The sequence below is a fragment of the Poeciliopsis prolifica genome, unplaced genomic scaffold (genome assembly GCF_027474105.1).
Source record: "Poeciliopsis prolifica strain line A6 unplaced genomic scaffold, Auburn_PproV2 SCAFFOLD005, whole genome shotgun sequence".
Taxonomy (NCBI): Eukaryota; Metazoa; Chordata; class Actinopteri; order Cyprinodontiformes; family Poeciliidae; genus Poeciliopsis; species Poeciliopsis prolifica.
Window position 1 is genome coordinate 7,445,640 of NW_026562380.1, and position 23,080 is coordinate 7,468,719.

General features: G+C 35.3%; 1 protein-coding gene across 1 annotated transcript in view; it reads left to right on the forward strand.

Moving 5' to 3' along the window:
- eys (eyes shut homolog) overlaps window positions 1–23,080 on the forward strand; it is a 157,122-nt gene that overhangs the window by 62,601 nt on the left and 71,441 nt on the right. The window contains exons 25-33 of the mRNA XM_055029441.1: window positions 3,010–3,106; window positions 4,400–4,507; window positions 6,137–6,282; window positions 12,603–12,774; window positions 13,064–13,142; window positions 13,564–13,763; window positions 19,676–19,800; window positions 20,341–20,465; window positions 20,844–21,057. Of these exons, the coding sequence (XP_054885416.1) occupies window positions 3,010–3,106; window positions 4,400–4,507; window positions 6,137–6,282; window positions 12,603–12,774; window positions 13,064–13,142; window positions 13,564–13,763; window positions 19,676–19,800; window positions 20,341–20,465; window positions 20,844–21,057 (1,266 nt within the window). The remainder of the gene's footprint in view (window positions 1–3,009; window positions 3,107–4,399; window positions 4,508–6,136; window positions 6,283–12,602; window positions 12,775–13,063; window positions 13,143–13,563; window positions 13,764–19,675; window positions 19,801–20,340; window positions 20,466–20,843; window positions 21,058–23,080) is intronic.

The window sequence follows — 23,080 nt, forward strand, 5'->3', positions numbered from 1 at the left end:
TGCGTTTTCATTTGGGTCAGATAATCCTTCGCAGATTAAACCACCAGTGACATCTGACATTTGATGTGTGACAGCACACAGATGAAACCACAGACAGAGATCCTAATCTATATTGCAGAAGCAGTGGGTGGTACAATTTTAAATAAGCCTCATCTTAGAAACTGTTACATTTGTGTGGCTGAAGAGAAAAGTCTCAACTGTGCCAGTCCATACCAAACTTACACTTGTAAAAAAAAAAAAAAAAAAAAAGAAGACATTCATCATTTTCCAATTGAAATGTCAATCAAAGTTAACTGAGTATCCACTGGGGATTACGCACAATTTCTTCTCCTCTGAGACAGTTACTGGCAGCTGCAGTGATCGCAAACTGCAGCTCCTGCCAGATGATGGAATGGCTTTGTGGGCTCGCGCCTTGGGTATCCCTTTCTGTACTCTGTCAAACAGAAGCCTCCAGTCACTGCTTAGTGGTAGAAGATGCATTACATTGCATTGACATTCGAAATGGTCCCCAAGGTGCTCCACCGTGGCTTTGACTGACAGACCAGCTAGGAAAGCTGTGTTGTCCCATAATTCACCAAACACACTGTTCTCTTTGTGGTCTCATATGTCCCTGGATGCACTAAGTAGTGTCACTCCCTTTGTCTTGCTTTATTTATTTATTTATTTATTTTTGCTTTACTTTGTAATGTATCAAAATTGGATCACCATTCTTTTTGGGTATGTCATTTTGAAAACACAAGAAAAGGAGAAAAATACTGATACATAGTGTTTTATGTCTTTACACAAAACATGTTGGTATCAACAAATAACATTGTGAAAATGATAAAATTCTACAGATTCCATTTTTTTCTGTTGGGATTATACATGCATTCTTGTTTGTATGCCTTTATACTTTTAAGTGTCAAAATTCAGTTGTCATAAGTATTTCTGCTATGGACAACTGATTTGCATTTTGCATTGAGCATAGTACTACTACTGTCAGTCAAATTTCTGCTGAAGCTACCAAGGCCATCTCCTCAGAGACCATCCAGCTCCTTCTGTACTCACGAAAGCTGAGGAAAATATTATACCAGCTTTACCTTAAAAATAAAAAAATCTAATTTGACTCTCTGAGCTGGACTCGCATTTGCTATTACTGGACTACCAATGCGACTTGTGGGATGTCTTTCGCTGGAGCAAAGCAAGATCTGGAAGTCTCCTCATTCAACTTGTTGAATGTTATTTACATTTATCATTTAAATCTTTTCCTACTTGTAATGCATTAATGTCAACAGGAAGTGGTGTTAATGCAATTGCAGTATAATCTTTATTTTCAGGCCCATAGCATCACCGATCCAACATCATATTTAACTGTTGACATATTATGCTTTCTCACATAATCCTTCTTTTCTTCAAACTGTTGGTTGCCAAACATAACTCCACTTAAACGGTTGGCGGCACTTAGCAAACACTATGCTTTTATGCTTATAACAATAGGAGAGACAAATACTTATTTGTTTTCCTGAAATGCCCCAGACATAACCAGTTGGTATCAAGATTGTATTTAAGGTTTGTAATGGATAGTTGTGACTCCAAGAATGGTGACTATGTTCTTTTAGAAATCGTATCATAAATATCAACACACATGTGTCTTGAACATCATCGTCCGCATTGTCATCATTGAGGAGAATCTCAGAATAATGGGTCTTTCTGTCATGTCATAATGACATCCTAGGATAACAAAGAAAATTGTGAATTATAATGTCTTGTACATATTAAACTAACAAAGGATAAAAGGACATTTGACTATTAATAATTTGCCCTTATGAGGGGTGCCAGGTATTTTGGCAAACTAGAACATATTTCTAAACACGGGTTGTGCTTCAACTTCAATTAATTTTTCAAAACGTTTCCAATAGTCTGTCAAATCATTGCAAAAATATTATTTAAAATCTCCACACCAAAGGTCTGCAAGAATGACTGACATTCAAAAGCTTAAAGACCTTACTGTTTGTGGAGGACAAGTGGTGGACATATGGCAAACACCTGGATCATATATTTACACACTTTGAACCACTGGATGAAATTTAATTAAAATCTGCAAGACCTTCAGGCACTTAATAAACACAACCGTGAGCTTATTAACAAACAACAAACCTCCTGGTGTTTAAACAATGTCAAGACAAGGAAGGGGTGAGAGGCTAAAATTGTATTTTAGATTTTATTTTCTGCATCACTTTATTTATTTATTTATGCAAGTATTTATGACCAGAATTACTGAATAATTAAAACAAACACTTGTTTTTATTCTATTTTCATAAGAAAAAAATATGTCTTTTAGTTTTGTACAAGTCACAAATCCAATCTTGTTCAACATAATCTGTTCCAAAAGAGCTTGTTCACTTTCAAAGATGGTTTGTTTTGTCTCATCTTGGATTCAATAATACTAAGTTGGTTGATTTGTTATACAGAAAAGAAATCCAATAGGCAACTACCAAAGATAAATAGAAAATCCCCTGCAGGCGGAACATTAGACACTCCCAGGCTGCCTTAAAATGTACAAAACATCCATGCTGATGTGCTTAGCTGTGCTACCCCTCAGCCCTCTAATGAACAAGGCCAAAAGAGCTCTTGGGCTTAGCCTCTCCCTCTTACCCTAACTTAACAAGATGTCCCCATACTCACTGGCTTTTTCTCTCACAAACACACACACCCACGCGCACACAACCCCACATCCTCATACAAGCATGCATACTGGTACAAAAGCACAGCCATGCACAGACACACACACACCCCAAACCCCAAACCACTAACCCTCAGACCAATCTGTCTGTGGCACTGTAGTATTATTAGACTTATACACTCTCAAAGGGGAAACACTGAGGGCTGAGAGCTGGAAGATGAGATATGCTACAGGGGCTAGTAGTTCCATTAAAATGGCATTCACCGGAGCCTTTGTTATCATCGGCCTTGACGTTTTCAGGATGTAGTGAGGTTTGCTGATCCATGACCATCTCATCTATCTTTCAGGCTTCCAAGGAAGTTTGTGTGAAATTGACACCAATGAGTGTGGTTCAGACCCATGCCAAAACCATGGGAAATGTGTGGACCAGGTCAATGGTTACAGGTATTTATTTTTTCTCATGCATTGTACTTAAGGTTTACTTAAGGTTAAAGATGCATTGTGTGACTTTCATAAAATATATTTCTTCACATATTTTTTGAAACTGTCGCTATGTTGTGGCAATATGGTATAAGACAGGTAATTGGTGAAAATATTTTGCTCCTCTGCCTTCTCCCAGTGCTCCCAGTGCTAACAAGAAACAACAAATGAGAGCCAGGAGGAGGGTCTTAGTGCTTGTCAATCACAATCTTGTATGCTGTTGCTCATTCCTCCTCTCCTCCTTGCTTTCTGATACTGCTGCAGCTTTCCCCTGGTTCTGGTGTAATTGCTAGAGTAGTTAGCATGATGATGGTGGATAAATGCATTCCCTGTTACAGCAAGATATTTCTGCATTATTAGCACATTCAGCAGCGAGTACCTGATGCGGAATGACAGTGTTAAGACCCTCCTCCTGACACCGATTGGTTGTTTTTGGTCAGGAATGATGCGTTTCTTCAGATGGCAATAATGGCTATGGGGAAGAGGCGGAGGAGTTCGATTACCTGTCTCATACTGCCTCAACACATTGAGCGTTTTAACAAATATTTACAAATATTGCCTATATTTAAACATTTTACATAAAATGGTTATAAATTTATGTCTTAAGTTTGCAAAGTAGTAAAACTTAGGAACAACTGAGCCTGACTGACTGCAAGCTGTTTCCAGGGGTGTAATATGCACTAATCGGTATTAGTGGGCTACATTAAGTCCAGAAGCCTGCCAAGTTTAGTTCACATACAACTTTTGTGAGTTATGTATTAAAGTTTGATTTGTAGACTAAGAACTCTGCAAATTTACATTGAAAAAAGCATGGATTTTTTTCAATGAAAAATGTGCTGGAACTCTGGGGCGGGAAAGAGTTCAGGGTTTTAATAATAACCTGAAATGGCCTTTTTTTATGTGTTTAAGGGATTAAAATGTCATTTTAATTCTTTGAACATGTTCACAGATTACAGTGAGTTAATATTTGCTCTCATCCAGAAATCAGGTCAAATTGTTGAAGTACCAAATAAGTCTTCCATCATTAGTCTTGTCTTCTTTCTAGACAGTCAGGCTTCAGGTTTAAACACTTAGTATTCATGTTTGTTTTTAGGTGTGTTAAAGGCAATTAGACTAAATTTGATAGGTAATTAATCTCAATGAATCCCACTCTTGTTTATTATTTGCCATCTGCTTGTGTGTGCAGGAAACATAAACTTCCTATTTTTTGTCTGAGACAAAATGTCAATATGATATGATTTTTTTTTTCTTTTCCAGGTGTGATTGTCAGATGGGATTTTCTGGCCTTCTCTGTGAGGAAGACATCAATGAATGTGCCTCCAACCCTTGCAGCAATGCAGGCATCTGTCAGGACCTTGTAAATAAGTTAGTATGAATAAAATTTCCATTTTTGTTTATTTCTATTTATTCCGTTTTGCTGAGACTTTGCACCTCAGCTGTTTTTCATAATGTTCAAAAAAAAAAAAAAAAAAAAACATTGTATGCATCAGTAAGAAACAGGCAATATTAATTTTATGAGTTTGCTTTGACAGGCAATCAAACTAAATCATTTTTCAAAGCAAACATTTGTGGGCATGGCTTTTCTCTTCAAAGCCTTTTGCTTTATACAACAAGCCAGCATTCATCCTTGACACGCATAAGCTTTCCTTCTATAGAAAGAGTGAATTCAGCAGGAACAGATCATGTATCTAGATTGGTCTGTAGTTCACCGGTGCTTCTCTCTGCTGTGCTTAATGGGAGCCCTGAGGCTTCAAGACTTAGTCGGACAGATGGGAAGAGAAGTCCCAGGGCCAATTTGAGTCCTAAACGGTTGGTCTTCAAATTGTCTCCCTGTCATGACTTTGTTCCCATGTGACCCGTCCTGGCTTAGAGCACTCTTCTGGTTGCACAGTCCAGGGAGTTCACGTTAGGTGTGTTTCAAAGCTCCCTAATCCCCACCCTCATCTCCATCTTCCCTTCCCTGAGCCAAGAAGGTCAATTTCTACCATGATGATGAGTCACTCTTTGTAGCATTATCTGTGAACCCCAGTCTTATGTGTAGAAGTCCTTAAGATAGTTTGAACCTGCCAGGATGAGAAGGCTACACAGATCAAAAGTGCAAGCTGTGAAAGCAATAATCAAACTAGTGCAACCTTAAAAATGTCTCTAATGGAAAAGAAAAAAGTTGTTTGGCATACTGCAAAAATGAGATGAGATGCTCCTGGTTTCATTTAATAAAAACATGTTAAGATTTTAGCAGGGAGGTGTCTAATTGTGCTCTTTTTTATTACTCTAAATGCACAATAAGTATCTCCTTGGAGATATGTGTTTATGTGAAAGTAGTTTCACAGGAGTTGATTGAATAAGCTATGTCAACATCATTTAAATTAAACTACACACAAGGAACTTTCCTGTTACAGTTACAGTTTTTGCACAAAGGAAAGCTGCATTATCATTTGTTTTAGAGTGTTTTAAATGGAAACAAATGCTATTTTGCACATTTTGTTTTGCTACCATCATATTATGTGATAGATTAGCTTGAAGTAGCGCCTAATTGTGATATGGAAGGAAAATACTCCATATTCTGCCCACAGTATTTGTTAACAGTTGGAGCTCTTTGATCTCTGACAGCTTTTTGCATCTAAGATATTAATTTTCAGGTTTTGACACAGATCTGAATTTTGATTGGGCCATTTAACACCCATTCAAGTAAAGACCCAGTATTTGATAAAGATTTGCAGAATATATTAGTGCTTGTTGCACATAATTTTCCTTAAACTTTACAATTATTTAAAGGTTTGTTTTAGTTTATCACATGATTGCCCATGGATGTAATTTTTAAATATAAAAAAGCAATTGTGGGTGTACATGTAAAATGTATGTACAGTGCATGTACACCCACTAATCATGTACATTGGCTGTTGCATGGCACAGCTTTATATTACTTTTGAGGCGTCTAATCTCTGGTGGATTCTGCCTTATTCCTTTCATTTAGTGTTATCACTTCCTCCTCAGGTTCCAGTGCATTTGCCCTTCTGGTTATTTTGGAGTGTTGTGTGACCTGGATGTGAACGAGTGTGAAGTCTCACCTTGCCTACATGAGGGCATCTGTATCAACACGCCCGGAGGCTTCAAGTGCATCTGCCGGCCTGGATACACAGGTACCTGTTTTGCCCTCAGGTGACATGAAGATCAATATGAGGGCCCAAAATGCTTATCATGATGGCTAACGCAGCTGCACGGTATTGACACAGCTCTGACACTGATCTGACTTAGTGTTTCAAAATAATAAGATTCATAATATATGTCTTTAATTAAACTGCTGCTGCTTCAAGATAGCTTTTTTTTTGTTGTTGTTGTTGTTTTTGTTTTTAAAACTAACCATGTAAATTCTCATCACCTAATAGATTTGATATAGGCTTTTAGTTATTTTAATTCATTAATCTATTTAGTTTAGATGGCTATGACCAGTTTCTTCTGATTCATTAGTTTCATATTCTGCTCCAGAAGATATTGACTTTTTTTAGATCAAGTATATTTGTACGTGTGTGTTGGTGCACCGTCCAAAGCTGATTCCTGTCAGGTATGGCGAAGATTAATTTCATTTTTCTTCCACACTGTATCATCAATTTATCCTTTCCCAGTTCAGAAAGGGTGGGAAATCTCTGAGGTATTGCCACTCTCGAGAGCAGAACCTGACACGCATGGCCCAATTCCCACAGAAGCTGCTTTTATTATTAGGCCTACACACACCATAGTACAAGACATTACTTTTTCTGTTGCTCTAAGCTCATCTGAGGAAACGGGGTCCCCCAAGAGAGCAAGCAGCCGGGGGATACAGGTTTGGATTGGCTCAAGCCAACCAGAACTCGTACGAAATATTTACCCGTCTAACATGTGTAGTAGCACTGCAACTTTGAATTTCTTCTTTTATTTGGTTGTAGCTGCATGTTCTATGACATTGAGATTAATTTCAGCTTTGCACTATGACTCATGCAGAAGTATTTTAATTGAAACTGATGAAACGTCTCTCTGCTTTGGTGGGATAATACACCATGGTGGCTTAAAACGCTGTAACTCATTGTGTCACTTCACAACATTGCCAGTTACTGAGCTCAGCCATCAGGGAATTTAAGGGAGATTTTTTTTTTTTTGCATATCAAATGCCACAAATAATTTCAACTGTAGCAGCTGAAACTGCTTCCTAATAAATTGGTCTGGTGTTGTGTCTGTTTACTTGTGATGCGATTAAGCTAAGATGACACTTTATTTTCACCTGCTTCACCGCCTACTTTGAGGTTTTATGCAGCCCTCTCTTTTTGCTGCTGTTTTATCACACTTGATTTTAGATGGTCTTTGGAAAAGGACACTTCAATACCTAAAGGGCTTTTCTATATAATTTTCAAAATTACAACAAAAAAAAAAAACTAATGATTTTCTTATTTGTAATAGAGAAAAAAAAACACAGAATTTTCACCTTTGTGTATCATAATGTTTTGTCATCTAGAAAGTGAAAAGCTCCTACCAAGAAAAGGTTAGAAATGCTCAGTAAGTTTAGATGGAGAGTGTGTCTTGATTTTTTTTTTTCTCCTTATAGATTCTTAGTTGGATAAATTTGGACATTGGCCTGTCATTCTAATACATTGTTATGTTTTGATCTAATCCATGCTATTAGCTGTTGGAATGTATGTTTGGATTCTCACGCCGCTCTCAGCTAAACTTCTGCCCACAAGTGTGTACATATTCGTAACATCTTAACAGGTTTTCCTTCAGTTTTGAGTTTTATTTAGCTATGCCCATCTTCCCAGCTGCTCTGAGCTGTTCCAACTGAACAAAGCCATGATTCTGTCAAATGTCACAATGAGACTTTTTGTATTCAAGATGACTTATTATTTCATGTATTTATTTATTTTATTATTATTACTTGATTTTTCTGATATGCCTGAAGGCTTCCTGCTTCTCTTAATAATTATCTGTTTATTGCTCCTGCTAGTTAAGTTGTCCTGGTATATTTAGGGATGTCATAATCTTTAATTTTTCAGGTAATGGAGTGAGCTGTATTCTTTTCCATCTAAAGTCCAATTAAAGTATTACAAAGTTTAAGGACTGACAGAGTTTAAAGACTATGTTTTTGCTGGGCACATAATGAGCCATTTTAGAGGTATACAGTCAGATTAAAGAAGACATTTTTTATTTTTTATTCAGTCAGTGTTTCTTTTGATAAGTAAGTTTGTCTAACATAATCACATTTAATTATTCTATGCAGGAAGCAACAGTATTATTTTTTCCGTCTTAGACACTCTGAAGGGTAAGGTTTGTTTTGACAGATTTGGCAGATTTGACAGCTGCATAGATTTTTGCTGACAGATTAATATTTAGAACATTTCGCTTAAGAGCCTCTGCAGTGCCTGTAATATATTTTTGGACTGCACGTACTGTAGATGTCATGTTGTATTTGGGGGTCATAAGTCACTGCAGCAACATGATTAATGGGTGATCTTGTTTATATAAATCACAGTTTAAGCACAGTATTCATCACCTTCTGTTTTCTCTTCTTCACCCATCATTAGTGAGCAGGCTCCCTTGAGTTATTGTACAGTGCAATCAGCACATTGTAGCAGTTTCCTCAGTCAGCAGATTGCTGGATGTTGACGTTTCAGCTTTTGCTGTGTTTGTTTCACTTTTTGTTGTTAATGCTTTTAGAAATTCAATCTTTGCCGAATGAAGTTATTAAAAAAAGAGTAGTAATGTCTGTTTTCGTCAGAGTGCTCATTTATATTTCATTTTATTTCATTGAATAACTTTCTTGCCTGTGTACCCTTTTCCACTAAATGTGTGTGCCATTTATGAGTCAATTATAATCCTGGTTCTTTGCACTGTAAGTCAACAAGTACACATTGTTTTATGGTTTATAAGATTTGTTTTCTTAGAAGCAGAAAGAAAAAAAATATAGAATAGATTATTTGCTTTTACTTTTCTTTCATGAGCAGTAATATGCAAGATATTACTTAGGGTTTACAAATGTCATCTCCCACAAAAGAAGCTGACTCTACGGAAACATCTATAAGTAATTTTAATTTAGTCAAGTCTTAAGTGAGATGAACATTCCCTTATTGGATACATGCCATCTAGTATACCTATATTATTGGATCTCCTCAGTACCATTTGTAGTGAGCACTTTAAAACATAGGTTGTCGTAATTATGATTCTACAGCTATTGCAAACTGATTTTTATTAGTTTAACATCCCTGAGTAATCAAGTGTGCTCTGTGGTCTTCTTAAATGTCTTTTTTTTTTTTTGCTTATTTGCTTTCCTTCCATTTATAAATGTATACAAATATTGCTATCCTTTTTAATCGGTTTGTGAAAGCTAACAGGTTAAATTACCACATTTTACTTAAATGTAAGATGCACTTCAAGCATACTGTTTCCTTTCGAGACATTAAAGGGAAATCATAAGAGATCAGGCAAGATATAAGAGAAGAAAATTTTGGACCGCGATCATTTTTTTCCTCAGGCAAAATTTCTAGATGCCTGAAGCTAAACAATTATATTCAAGAATAGGTACCATAAGAATGTCCTTCCTTCACATCTTTCAAGGGACTGGTTCTTTAAATACCTTCTTCAATAAATACCTTGAATTATAAAGACATGTCCTGTGGTGTTATGGAACTAAACTTGAATTGTTTGGTTATAATGACCACTGGAAAGTAAAGCTTCAAAGCCAGTGAACATCATCTCAGTATACCATCGTGACTTAATGTTAGGAAGAATGGGGCAGAATTTGAGCAAAGCAAACTATTGTGAGATGTGTGTAGAATGTATGTGTACATTGGATTATGAGGAAAGCTTAAACATTTCTCTCACTATCTTGCTCATTATTCTTGCACTTAGCAAATAAAATATGTGTAATTTGAACTGACTTAAGCCTTAATTTGATTTTTTGTTAGTTTTTCATACAATATATGTAAGAAATCTAGTTTCAGGCAAACATGTCCATTAGGAAATCCTCAATTTCTAAATAAAAATTTGACAGAGACTTGGATGAAGTGTCCATACCTAATTCTGCCCACTCAAAAATCAGACAAGCATTGGTATGTTGAATAAATCAATAATGCCTGCATAAATTATGAAGTCATTTAAACCTTAGCACACTTAAAAACAATTTTTTTTCTGAGTTATGTGGAGCTGCTGACTTGAGCAGTAAAGTTCAAGGCTCTTTAACTGTGATTTTTAACTTAAATCATTGATGAGCCTCTCGTTTTTAGGTATAGAGTGCAGTCTGTTCTTAAGTTAAAATTTTATAAGGGGTACTGATCAGAGGTGCTGGTTACAGGGAGTGTCATGTAAATCCTGCAGAAGTTTCTTATTAGTTGAAACAAGGCCTATTAAACTTCAGGTTCTTTGTCTAAATGCTATGAGTTATTCTATAACATCATCCCTCTTCTGCAAATCTGGAATTTCTACTTTGGCGAAGTAGCCGCAAAGCTGCACATGTGAGCATAAAATCTCCCATTTGCTTGGATATCGTTTGTGACATCTGTAATCTTTTTTATTTAAGAAAGGTTTTCTCTACTTTTTTTTAATGTTGATTTTGAATCTCTTTGGTAGCATTTTTCTTTATTGAGAATATTTTAGACTAAAATATCCATTTGATTTGTAATATAACAAATGTGCATGCTACATAGTCAGTTTGTTCCCATTAAAATCTGAACGCAATCCTTTGCATAACCATCCATAAACAGTAAACTGCAATATATTACCATGATCATGTGTTCATAGTTTTAATTAAACATTTGTCCAGGATTTAAATTGAGTATAAACTGTTGTTATTGTTGAGATGGCTTTTTTTTTTTTTACTTCTAAAACGCCTACGCCTTTCAACTTCAAACTGCCTGTTTTATTAGACAAGCTAAGTAAAGCCCAAAGACATTTAGAGTCATCAAAAATGAATGAAAACAGAATGTGCTTTCACAGGCTGGTGCCACTGAATATCTGGGATGTTTGTGTATTAAATAACTTAAATGTGTAATTTAAACATTAGGGTTTTTAATGATGTGTTTTCTTTCTGTTTATCAAGGAATTTAGCTCTCACCCCACCAACATATTAAACTTGCAAAGGCTGAATAAATAATAATAAATTTTGCCAAACAACCATCATAGCAAAAATATTGCTACAGATTTTTTTCCGTCCTTAGACCATTCTGAGCTAATTTTGATATATAAAAACAAACAAGAAATTCACTGTTCAGTGAGTTTGACCTGCTTTGGTGTGAAAAACTGACTTTATTTGATGTTGTTCCATAGCAAGACTTGTATAATAAAGAGGGACTATGAATAAAGAGAGCTTGTATAGATGCGAAACATGAGTTTAATAGAGTTGAAGAATCAAGAAGTTTTTATTGCCACTATTCCATAAAGGTTGACTTTCAGAGTGCGCAACATTAGCTTTTCTGTCATCAGATTCTGCCTTGATTTGAGTAATATCCCCACTCGAAAGGGATTGATGAATCTGTTCAGTTTTCACAACTGGATTTTACTGAAAAACCAGGTTTTATATTTTTATATTCCTTATCAGTACATAACAAAAATGATTTTCTTTGTGAGTTGGTCAGAAACCGAGTAAAAACATTTAAACAACTTTTTGAAAAGAATAAATAATTACATTGAAAATAATAATTTATTATTTATTTATTCTGTATTGTTTAGGTGTGACATTTTTCACTTAAACTGCAAAGAAAATAAACAGTACACAAAACAATGTGAACCACAACCCCTAAGAGTGTTTCAATAGGGTCAAATGAACAAAATAATTAATAACTTAATTTATTTAACATTAAAATGATTACTTAAATTTTTACATTTCAAATGTTTATTCACAATTTTATCATGTATATATAGTTGTGGCTTTATTTTCAAATATGTAAATTAGTTTAACTTGTTACTTGGTTCAAATTATAAAAAAATTTAATTGTTTAATGTATTCATGATTTAAATATAAACATTTTGGACCCCTCTGACCCTTTTACGTTTTCTTCTGATGAAGAAATAGAAAAAAAAAAAAACAGCACTCACTTTGATTTAAGTTTGAAGTGTTAGTCCATCATATAAAATTCTCAGGTAATTATATTCAAGTTTGTTTTTGTAACATGAGAAAGTAAAATGTTTCAGAGGTGGGGATACTTTTTAAAGACACCATAGTTGCAAAGAAGGACATAGTTTGCATTGGCAAACTAAGAAACCTGATAACTTAACCAAGGTTAAGTTACATTATCACAGGTTGTTTAATTTTAAAAGCTTAACGTACCTAGAAAATTGGTTTGAGCCCAGATGTCACAAAATAATTAAAGCTTTTTCCTCTTAATAGAACATAAATTGTCTGTTATCCTTACTGCCCTTGAGCTCGGTTGTTGCTGTTTTGTACAGACTGCATATGGTTTGTCTTTGTTAGACCACTAAAACACACTCTTTTTTTCTCCAGGGTTACGATGTGAAGTGAACATCAATGAGTGTCTATCTAGCCCATGCCAAAATGGTGGAAGATGTATTGATGGACCTAATCAATATCACTGCTGGTGTCCTGATGGCCTCTTTGGACTCCACTGTGAGTCCAACGTTGATGAATGCATGTCAGCACCTTGTCTTCATGGAAGGTGCAAACTTTTCACTCTTTCAAAAAGAATGAAAAATCATTGCCAACAAAACAATAAAGATTTTATAATTAATGAGTTAATGTGATGCACTGCATCCTCTTGCGGTGCTTAAATTGTGACCCTTAATTTAGCTAAAGAAAAACTACTACATTCAAAATACTAGATATTTCCTGTATAAGAATTCTTCATAACTATTCAGAAGTAAAGCTTGAATGAAAAAAATGGATCTCAGTTTTTTTCTGCCTCTCTACAGGACCCGGTTTTGACCTTGTCTGTTTTCCTCTCTCAGCTGCAAAGATGGAATAAATTCATACAGCTGCTTTTGTGAAACGGGGTGGATCGGCAGCAGATGTGAAACAAACATTGATGTGAGTTTAGCTTAATTAACAAACCTGCTGGGTGTTCTGCAGAAAATGCCAGGAGAATTGTGTAGTCTTTCTATGGCCTTTGGTATCATTACCTCTATTGACTTTTGTGCAAGATAAGTCAATTGCACTACCAGGATCATGTAAACATTGTATAAATACCTGATTAAAATGAATTGCTTAGTCTAATGCCTAATTGATTTAAACCAAAGCCGTCTGCTGGACTCTAGAGATAAAACATAGAATTGCTTGCAGGTGTTTTGTAGTTTTTATACATAAACTGATGATTTTTATAATAACTATTGAAAGATGAATTTATTGTGTGTTTCTTACCTCACTTAAACATATAAAATAGTACAAAATCTTTAACATTATTGCTATTTTTGACCAAGTCTTTCTCATGTCAATCTTTTATATCTTTCAGGACTGTGCCCTCAATCCCTGTTTGAATGGAGGCTCATGTGTAGATCTCATTGATAAATACGCTTGCTTCTGTCTGGATGGGTTCACAGGAAAGACTTGTGAAAATGACATAGATGTTTGCAGAGACACTGCTTTAAATGTCCCACTGTGCTTCAATGGAGCCACTTGTCTTGATGGTGAAGGATCAAATTTCACTTGCATGTAAGTTTCCACAGAATTTGTTCTAATGATCCTCAAATATTCTACATCGATGGACAAAAAAAATATATAGTTCAAATGACATTTTGCTGAAACTTTTTCCAATTATCTGTTGGCCTAATACATCTCTGTAGTTACAAGAAACTAGAAAACATGACTAGTTTTGATGTTTAGGGTTATTTGCAATGGACTAGCCTAAAATAAATTCTCAGTTGTTATTGGCAAGCTTGCCTGCGAGCTGGCTCTAGTGTGAACAGTCTGCATTTCTTCCCAGTGTTTGGCCTTGATTTAGGTTTGCTGCCATGTGGCACTTTAGGTAGTGTGGTTGTTGAGTAAAAGCCATTTATTGAATATTTAAGCGTTTGACAACAAAACCGATTGTTAAATGTCCAGTTTTTGCTCTCCTAAAATTTACTAACGCTGTAAGCCATGTTAAAAATGTCTTTCTGTTTTTTTGTATCAACATAATTTATTTACTTAAGAAGTAAAGTAAAAAAGTGGGTGTTCTGGTGAGTAGGTTTTGTTTATATGACAAGAAGCCACTCAAAAAGTGCTAAAGAATTTCCCTCCAATTCAAGATCAACCATATAGTTTTATATAGTTATTGTGCAACAAGAAATCATTATTTCAAATATGTATTTTTAATTTTAAGCTCTGTTGGTGGCAGTCTCAAAGTTTGGTTCTTAGCATAAAAGGGGTTTTATCCATATAAATTGCCTTTAGGTTACTTTTATTTCTAGTCCCAATGTTTTATCAAGTTAATCTTGTTTTTAACACCCCTCTGAATTCCTATAGTTTCCAAAGTTTTAGTTTTAAAACACAATGACTTTCGAGGACTAAATCTTAAACTAGCCAGGAAAAGGATAACATTTCTAACCTCTTAATCCTCTGATGCATAAGTGGGTCCTTTTGGACCCGGTGAGGTAATCTTTTTGCAATATCTTTGTAATGAAAAGTTTTCATCACTTCATATCCAGGTATTCCTCAACAAATATGTTATTGATATCATGCAATTCAAATTTTTCATTTGCCTTTTACACATTTTAAGAAATATTATGTTTTATATTACTACCCAATTCTTCCTTAAGTGGGTCCAAAATGACCCACATTCATTTTGTATAAAATTTAATGGGAATCTTTGTTTCTTATCAACTGTGACTGTGACTGTCTATTAGAGAGAGAAGCTCAGTCATCTGGCATTGAATCAGAGGAGGATACTCCTTCATGTTGAGAGAAGCCAGTTGAGGTGGCTTGGGCATCTGATTAGGATGCCTCATGGCCGCCTCTGGTGAGACGTTCCTTCACTTTTTTAAAAATGCTTAAAAAAGTGAAAAATGAAATTATTTCAAACATAAAATAGTACTTGTATCATAGACAGTGTCATACTAAACATTATTTTGAATGAAAATGACAAAAGTAGCATAAAAACATATGTATTTAAACCCAGGTCCAAAAAGACCTAGTCATGGAAGACTGTATAGTCAATATCTCATGTATCAAAGGGTTAAAACTTTTTTTTTTTCACTTTGAAAGTGGAGTTACTGTACTTTCTGGACTATGAGCCATTACTTTTTTCACCCTCTTTGAACACTGCATAAATAGAAAGCTTTTATCAACGTGTTTTGAAAGGCTCAACTGCTGCGTGGTGAAGAAAATAACAGAACCTTAAAAATGAGATGAAAGTGTTATTGAGGAAGACAAGAAAAGAGACACTGAAGTGTGTGAGGCTATGGAGGATATTGTTCGAGGGCACAGACAAAAAACATCAATGCACCTGACCCACATTAATTAACACAACCTCATCCACAACACGTATCATGCGCTTGGTACACACAACCAGCAAAATGCACCTGACAAATATAGACCATATGTGTGCCGTGTGTACATTGGATACACACACGGCACACAGAAACAGCAACTTCACACCGCACACCTGACGCTCAGTTCCTGACCTACACAAATAGACCAAGTGCGAAATGCATTGGGCACAAAAAATGGCGCAAATGATCCACACAGGGCCTAATGCATACAATGTAATACAGGGACACACACATATGCGTACATATATCTATTTGTTACAAATTACGCTGAATAATAAAGACAGAAATCATTGTCTACATAATTGAAGCTAATTTTCTTCCTGCAGGTTCCCAATCAAAGAGGAATAAGTGAAGTTACAATATTTGCCTAATTTCTATTCTTTTGGAAAACCATTCAACCAAATTTAATGGTTTTAAAGTCTATTTACTCATTTTTATTTAGCTTCATTGCACAGACATATTTAGCTTATGGATAAAACCAGTGGCCGGAAAAATAAACAATACATTTGTTTACGATATATGTGTTTAGGATGTATGTTTGCCCACCCCCACAGATGCACACAGTGCAGGATGTTTTAACACACACACACACACACACACACACACACACACACCACACACCCACACACACACACACACACACACACACACACACACACACACACACACACACACACACATTATTATTAACAAAGTTTTGTTAATAATAAAAGAGAAAAAAATAATTAGAATAAAATAGTTTTAAAAAATCTCAAAGGAAAACCTCAAGGTATGCTTATCGACAAGTGCAGCCTCTGAATGTGCCCTATTTATGTTTTTTTTTCTTTTAAAATTAGTTTTTGTAGCTTTTATTCAGGTGCACTCAAGTCCATAAATTAGATTTTTTTTTTTTTAATCAAATTAGCCAGTGTCCGATTTGTAACTACCCTAAAAAATGTTCTAAGTAGGATGCCTTTAGAGACATCCTAAAGATGTCTTTAAAGACAACTTTAAACAATTAAAATCTGTCAGAACTGTAAATTCTGAAGTTAAAAATGTGAACAAAAATATCATTAAGATGTTCTTAGCTGAACAAAGGAAATTGCAAAAACCCTGGTAAATCAATGTACAGTCCCCTTACTTGAAATTCACATTATAAAACACATCTTTATTTTTTCGAAGTTGAAATTGTTGTCAGTGACACACAGTTCCAATTAAAAATGCATCCAGTGTAATAATAATTGCGCATCGGTACATCTGTGCACATGCATCAGTCCTCCAGGTTGTTTGCAAGTGAATCATTACTTTTTAATTGCCACCATGCCCTGTCTTGAGTGATGAAGTGTATCTAGATACAAGATAAATGCAGGCAGAGTATGCCAATTTGACACAGCAGATCCCTGGTTGCTGTTCAGTTAATTACTTTGCCTAACCTTGTGTTGTTGTACTGGTATATGCTTGATGTCATGATTTATTTGACAGTGAATACTGCAACTTCAAATAGGTTGTTGTTGTTGTTTACAGTGTTAAGTGATGATACAGTGGACTGCCTTAGCAGCATGTTTCAAATTATCCCCTGCTCATTTAGTGCTTGTTTCTGTAGATTAGACAACACGGATGCATTATGTGTTATGAATTTTCAGAGAAATGAATGTGCTGTTGTTTTTTTCACTTAAATGAAAAGGAGCTGGAAAGAGCAAAAGACTAAAATCATTTGACACTATTAAATATAAAATAGAAAACCTTAATCTTATGTCCTACTGAAGAAATGTCTGTGATAACACGGTGTCTCCATAAACATGATCTGTCAGATGGTAATTTTATGGGTATAGATTATAAAACATTTATTCCCAATTTTAGATATTTTATTTTATGTCTTTCAGGTTTGACTTTATAAAGGATGTAAAATAACCTAAATGAGGCTTTAGGTCCCATAAACCCAGAAAGACTTAATAATTTTCCTTTTCACTTTCTCTTTTGACCTTCTGCAGTCTTTCTTATTGTCTAGCATTTGTCTTGTTTCCAGTTGAAAATTTCCCAGGGAGGGCCAAGCCTTAGATTTTTGCCCTTCCTGCCCTCAAATTTGCAGTAGCTTTGATGTGTAATCAGGCCCGCTGTCCATCTGGAAAATCTCAGTTCTTCACCAGTGCGTAAAGACACATTTAATGCTCTCTTTATTTTCTGAATGAGTCAGTTATGTTTGTATATCGTTTTCATTACTTCAAATAAAACTAATTAAACAAGTTGTTAGAATTCAAACAATGAATGAACAATGAATTCTTTAGAACAGAATATTCCAAAATCATTTGTGAAATGTGATTTACATGTCAAAATCTGGATCCTTCTTGGTAGTAAGAATATAAGTTCACAGCTGCAGTCATTACGTTGTCCATGTTTTATGGATGCAGAGAATAACCTATTATACCAGACATCTCTGCAGGGCTCTTTTTGACTGTGAAATATTGTCTAGCATGCACTTTCAGCTGGTTTGTTCTTAATGCTGGAAAGCAATAATAATAAAAAAAGAATAATTGGTTTCTAATAAGGCATGTTACTGAAAAAGCAAGTCTATTCTACCAAGATGGCATGCAAACCTATTTTCTTGATAAATGCAGTTAAAGGAAAGAGGTGCACTTCCTTTAAAAATACTGGACTGACATTATAAATTAGCAAGATACCAAAAAAAAAACTCCAAATTAAGACCTTTTTTAAAACGCTTACTAAACAGTATGTTTTTTGCATAGTAAACATCTGAGTCACCGATGTCACAGCAAGTCATATGGACAGACAGCAGATGGAGAAAATAATTATAAACATGCCCCTTCATGGATTTCTACTTAATTTGCTAGATTTACTAAAGACAAAGTTGGGTGAGCAATAGGATTCCAAGATCGATTGTGAAACAATTTCTCACAGTCAGTTGGCTTTTTTTTTTTCCAGTAAAAACACAACTCAGTATTCCATTACATTTGAACTGAAGTATGACTTTTTTGGTACGAAAGCCATCAATCATCCTGTTTTTGCAGATCTTATTTGAAACTTATTGCAGCTCATTTTTGAGTGATATTTTGAACAGAACTTGTTTTGTTTCGCATCCCAAAAATGCAAAGTGGGCGTGCTGTCACAGCAGAGACTTATGAAGACTTCCCACAAGTTCTGCTCTGGTGTTCTTGTGTTTATGAACCCAGATCCACCGTCATGGATATTATAGACGTTTCCCTTCTCAAGCACAAGTGATTCAAATGATTTCATTACCTTCTTAGCATTATATTTTTATAATGCAGAATTGGAATTGGCAGAATTGGAGCATACTTCTGCCACAATTCTGCTCCAATTGTGGCAGAATTGGTTAACCACCTTTTAATTTCAGTCAGGTGTGAAACAGCAGGGTAACAACTAAAACATGCATTACAGTGGAGGTTGGGACTGCTACTCTAGTGGACACCCCTTATGACACATTAAGCCACCAACTCCAGTTTAAATATTAAGGTAGGATTTGTTATCAAATAAGGAAGAGAAATTCACCCATTTCAAAATGTTACTTTCATTTTATAGGCTAATTTCTAATACCTTAGAACATGTAGTTTCATATTTTAGAAACACTGTAATTTTTATTATGTGTTTCTGTCAGTCCATCACAATGTTATTGTCCCTCCATGTTTCTGAAGATTTTCTGCTCTGGTGAATATCCCCTGCAGTCTTCACAGCTTCATTTGATTTTTCATTTCATTTCATTTACATTATATATAGGACATTGTTATTAATCCAAAGACATAAAGAGGTGTGTCTAAGGACTCTTTACAGAGACTGATACTTAATAAATGGGATATTATGAATATAGTTCTGATGATAAATAGATCAAACTTTTACCACTTTTGTTTTATGTTATCATCCGCTTTTCCCCCAACCCCTAAATTCATTTGATTTATGCTTAATAAATATCTTATCTTAAAAATAACTGATGATTAAAATAGATAAAATAACTTTTTTGGTTTTTATATTTGTATTTGTTGCAAAACTTAGCAGTTCTTGGACACAGCTTGTCAGATCCACAAAAATGAAGTGACAGCTCAGTGAGACTGCCTAATAGTTTTCCAAACCATTCTGTTTTTTTAGCTGTCCACCAGGTTTCATGGGGGATTTCTGTGAAGTGGATGTTAACGAATGTTGCTCAGCGCCATGCCAGAACAGCGCTGTTTGCCAAGATCTTATTAATAGCTATGTCTGCCACTGCAGGTCAGGTGAGTCATTCTGATATCCTGTGATTTTTCTCGGTTTGCCTCGAAATAAGGCAGCAGGTTTTTTTTTTTCACCTCTTTGTAGATCTTTTACAGGCAGCGTTTCGAGCTTATGTGTGTGGATACTAAAACATAACTTGCAACATGTTTTTCTAAGTCAACAAGAACATCTTAGTCGCTATCATGTCCCAAATGTGGAAGAAGAGTTTATCAGTTCTAGTTTCTTGCAGATCATCCTGTGAAAAAGGCCAGTCAGAGGTGGCTGTGATACCTGCATAGTTCACCTTTCCTAAAGAGTGAAATTTCCTGTCATACAGTACAAAAAAAGACAGTGATTAAAGAACGAAATGACCTTAACTCGTTGAAATGGATGTGACATCTCACTCTTCAGTGAAAGCCTTTTCTTGTCCCTGTTTGTGTGTGTGTGTGAACCCAGAAAGAAGCAAATCAATGTAAGCGAATCTGATTGATATTCACTTCAGAGGGTGGAAGTGAGAGAGCCCAAGCTCACTACGGCACTCTGTGGGCTTTTGTTCCTGGCAGGTTGGACAGGCCTTCACTGTGAGGATGACATTAATGAGTGCCTTCCACAGCCCTGCAACCAGGGGATATGCATCCAGAATGATCCAGGCTATGGCTACACCTGTTTCTGTCGTCCTGGATTTGTGGTGAGGCTCCACCACTTTACACTCCCACCCCTCTTTTTTTCAAACTAAACTTACTTTTATTAAACTGGTTGCCCTCAAGAAGTAACTTTTGAATCATTTCTTGTCTATAAAATAACTTGATTTGTCTTTCTAGCTAATAAAAAAACAAAAACAAAAAACAAGTAAAATCAAACTGAATAGGGGAAAATTATGTATTTACATGACAAACTAAAACTAATTTTTTTTCTTTCTGTTGGGTAACGTCTTTAATAATATGGTTTTTAAATCTGAAATCTCCAAACTGCTTTGACGATTCAAGCTATGAACATCACGTCTCATTTAGCATTCCAACGCAGAGTTGCATGACACATCTCAAGGCTGTCTAATTTATGTACACAGGGGAGGAACTGTGAGCACAACTATGATGACTGCCTGCTTAATCCATGTCCAGAAGCGTTTTCCTGTGTAGATGGCATAAACAAGGTCAGCTGCCTGCCTCCCGATACGAATCCTGTTCCCTTGGTGACGCCAAGCAAGAACATCACTAGCGGCTACACCCCCAGGGTTCTAAAGCCAACTCTAAGCCCAGTACCAACAGACGATCCATCCACAGGTATTGGCCATGTTGTGTACTTACAAAAAATGTTTGTGGTAAAATATCAATGTGTTAGTATAGTTTTGTAGTTTTATCCCACTTTGTGATTCCTGAGCAGATTTCACATTCTACATTTGGACAGTTTATCTAGAGAATGTCAATGATATTTGACATGAAAATATTTGACAAATAGTCCAAAACAACAGCAACAACAACAAAAAAAAAACACACATTTTTATGTAGTAATTAGGAACGCTTTTGTTTACTTCCTTTTTTCCGTTTGTTCTGCTATATTCACAAACATGTAAATACCATCTGAGCTCATTGTGTCAATAAATCATGGGGTAACACTTTATTTGACGGGTTGTGAATAAGACTGTCATGACACCGTCATAAACATGATATAACACCTGTCATGAATATAAGTCTTCATGAATATTTATGACTGTTGTCATAAAGTGTCATTCGGTAAATCATGTCTCTTTTAATACAAAGTTGACATTTTTAAAATCGTCTTTGTTATGACAACTCGACATTAACCAAGAAATCATGATCTGACATAAATTTGTTATAAAAGTATTACTGATTAAACTTTAACTTTAATAACATAAAGCTACTTTTTTTTTTCTTTTTGAAGTTCCTTGTTATTTTTTTCATTTTTTGACTTTAAGCTTCTGTGTATTCACTGCTTCTGATGTAGTTAGAGTCACAACTGTATATTTGTTAAGATGACTTCCTTGTGTGACATTATGAAAAAATTTTAAGTAATCAGTCGGAATTTCAGGAAGAGAATTAAGGACCGCAAAAGTCTGATATAATTTCCTGATATCCAAAGGTAACACGTTCATCTCTTGAAACAAACATACACAAGTATAAACAAGTTCTATTGTCAGAATTGACAATGCTTTGATGCAAAGCATGCATATCCGAACCAAAAGAAAAGCTAAATATCTTGGGAAGATGCTGACTAAAGCTGACAAGAGTCATGATCCACAGAGAAAGGACTGCCTGTAAATGCACACAAGGACCAAAATCTACAGTCTCAAGAGGCATGTCTTGTAGTGTGACACAAGAAAAATTTTAGCAATCTTGACATATACAGACAAAACACAGACAAAACACCTCAACAGGCAGACCTGTTGAGGTGTTTTCATGTAAGTTGTCCACAATCCTGACTCATTTACATAAGTTATGTGTCGAGGAATGGGGCAAAATTCCATCAGATGCTAATAGCATTTTAACCCTTATGTTTGATTTTAATCATTCACAGTCAAATTTAGCCCTTTGTGTTATGTTGTATTATAGAAATATGACTAACCCTCTTGATACAAGAGAAAGCTCAGTTTTTTATAAAAGTGGACTTTTATCAATTAATTATTAGTCGAATGATAAGCTCGGTTAACTTTAGATGAACTCATTTAACATTAACTTAGGGGGATAGCATCGCTATTGCTAGCCCTAAAAACTGACATAGCTGTGTATTTTATGAACTTCAAATGTTTTGATGTTATGCAAAATTATTTAAACTTTATTTTTGTTGTAGTTCTACATGTGTCATTCATTTATTTTGATCAATTCTTTTGTGGCCAAGGTCAATTTTATTTATGGGATGGAAATACAAAGTGATTTGGCATAGAAGAACTAAGCTTGCACCTCCAATGATTCTGCCGTATGGGAACCATGCTACTCCTTCTTACTCGTGCAAACAGTATAGATTAAACAAGTTGACTCTAAGTTATACTTTCTAAATGGATAAGCTCTGAATGTGGTAAAGCAATGAGGCCAATTCTAGGAACTTGGTTTTGAATTAAAAATTCATAGTTACCATGTCGTTCAGAGCACACACACCTATATAGGTTTTTCCCAGCTTTGAATCTGAGTGCTACTCTAAATTGAATTTTTATGCCTTTTGAAAATAACAAGTTATGATTTATAACCTCTGATTCAGAGATTGTCATAGGAGCCCCATGCAGCTGTGCTGACATTCTGTGCAAATATATCTTTGTGCTTTCTTCTAAATTGTGTTGCCTATATCTATTTG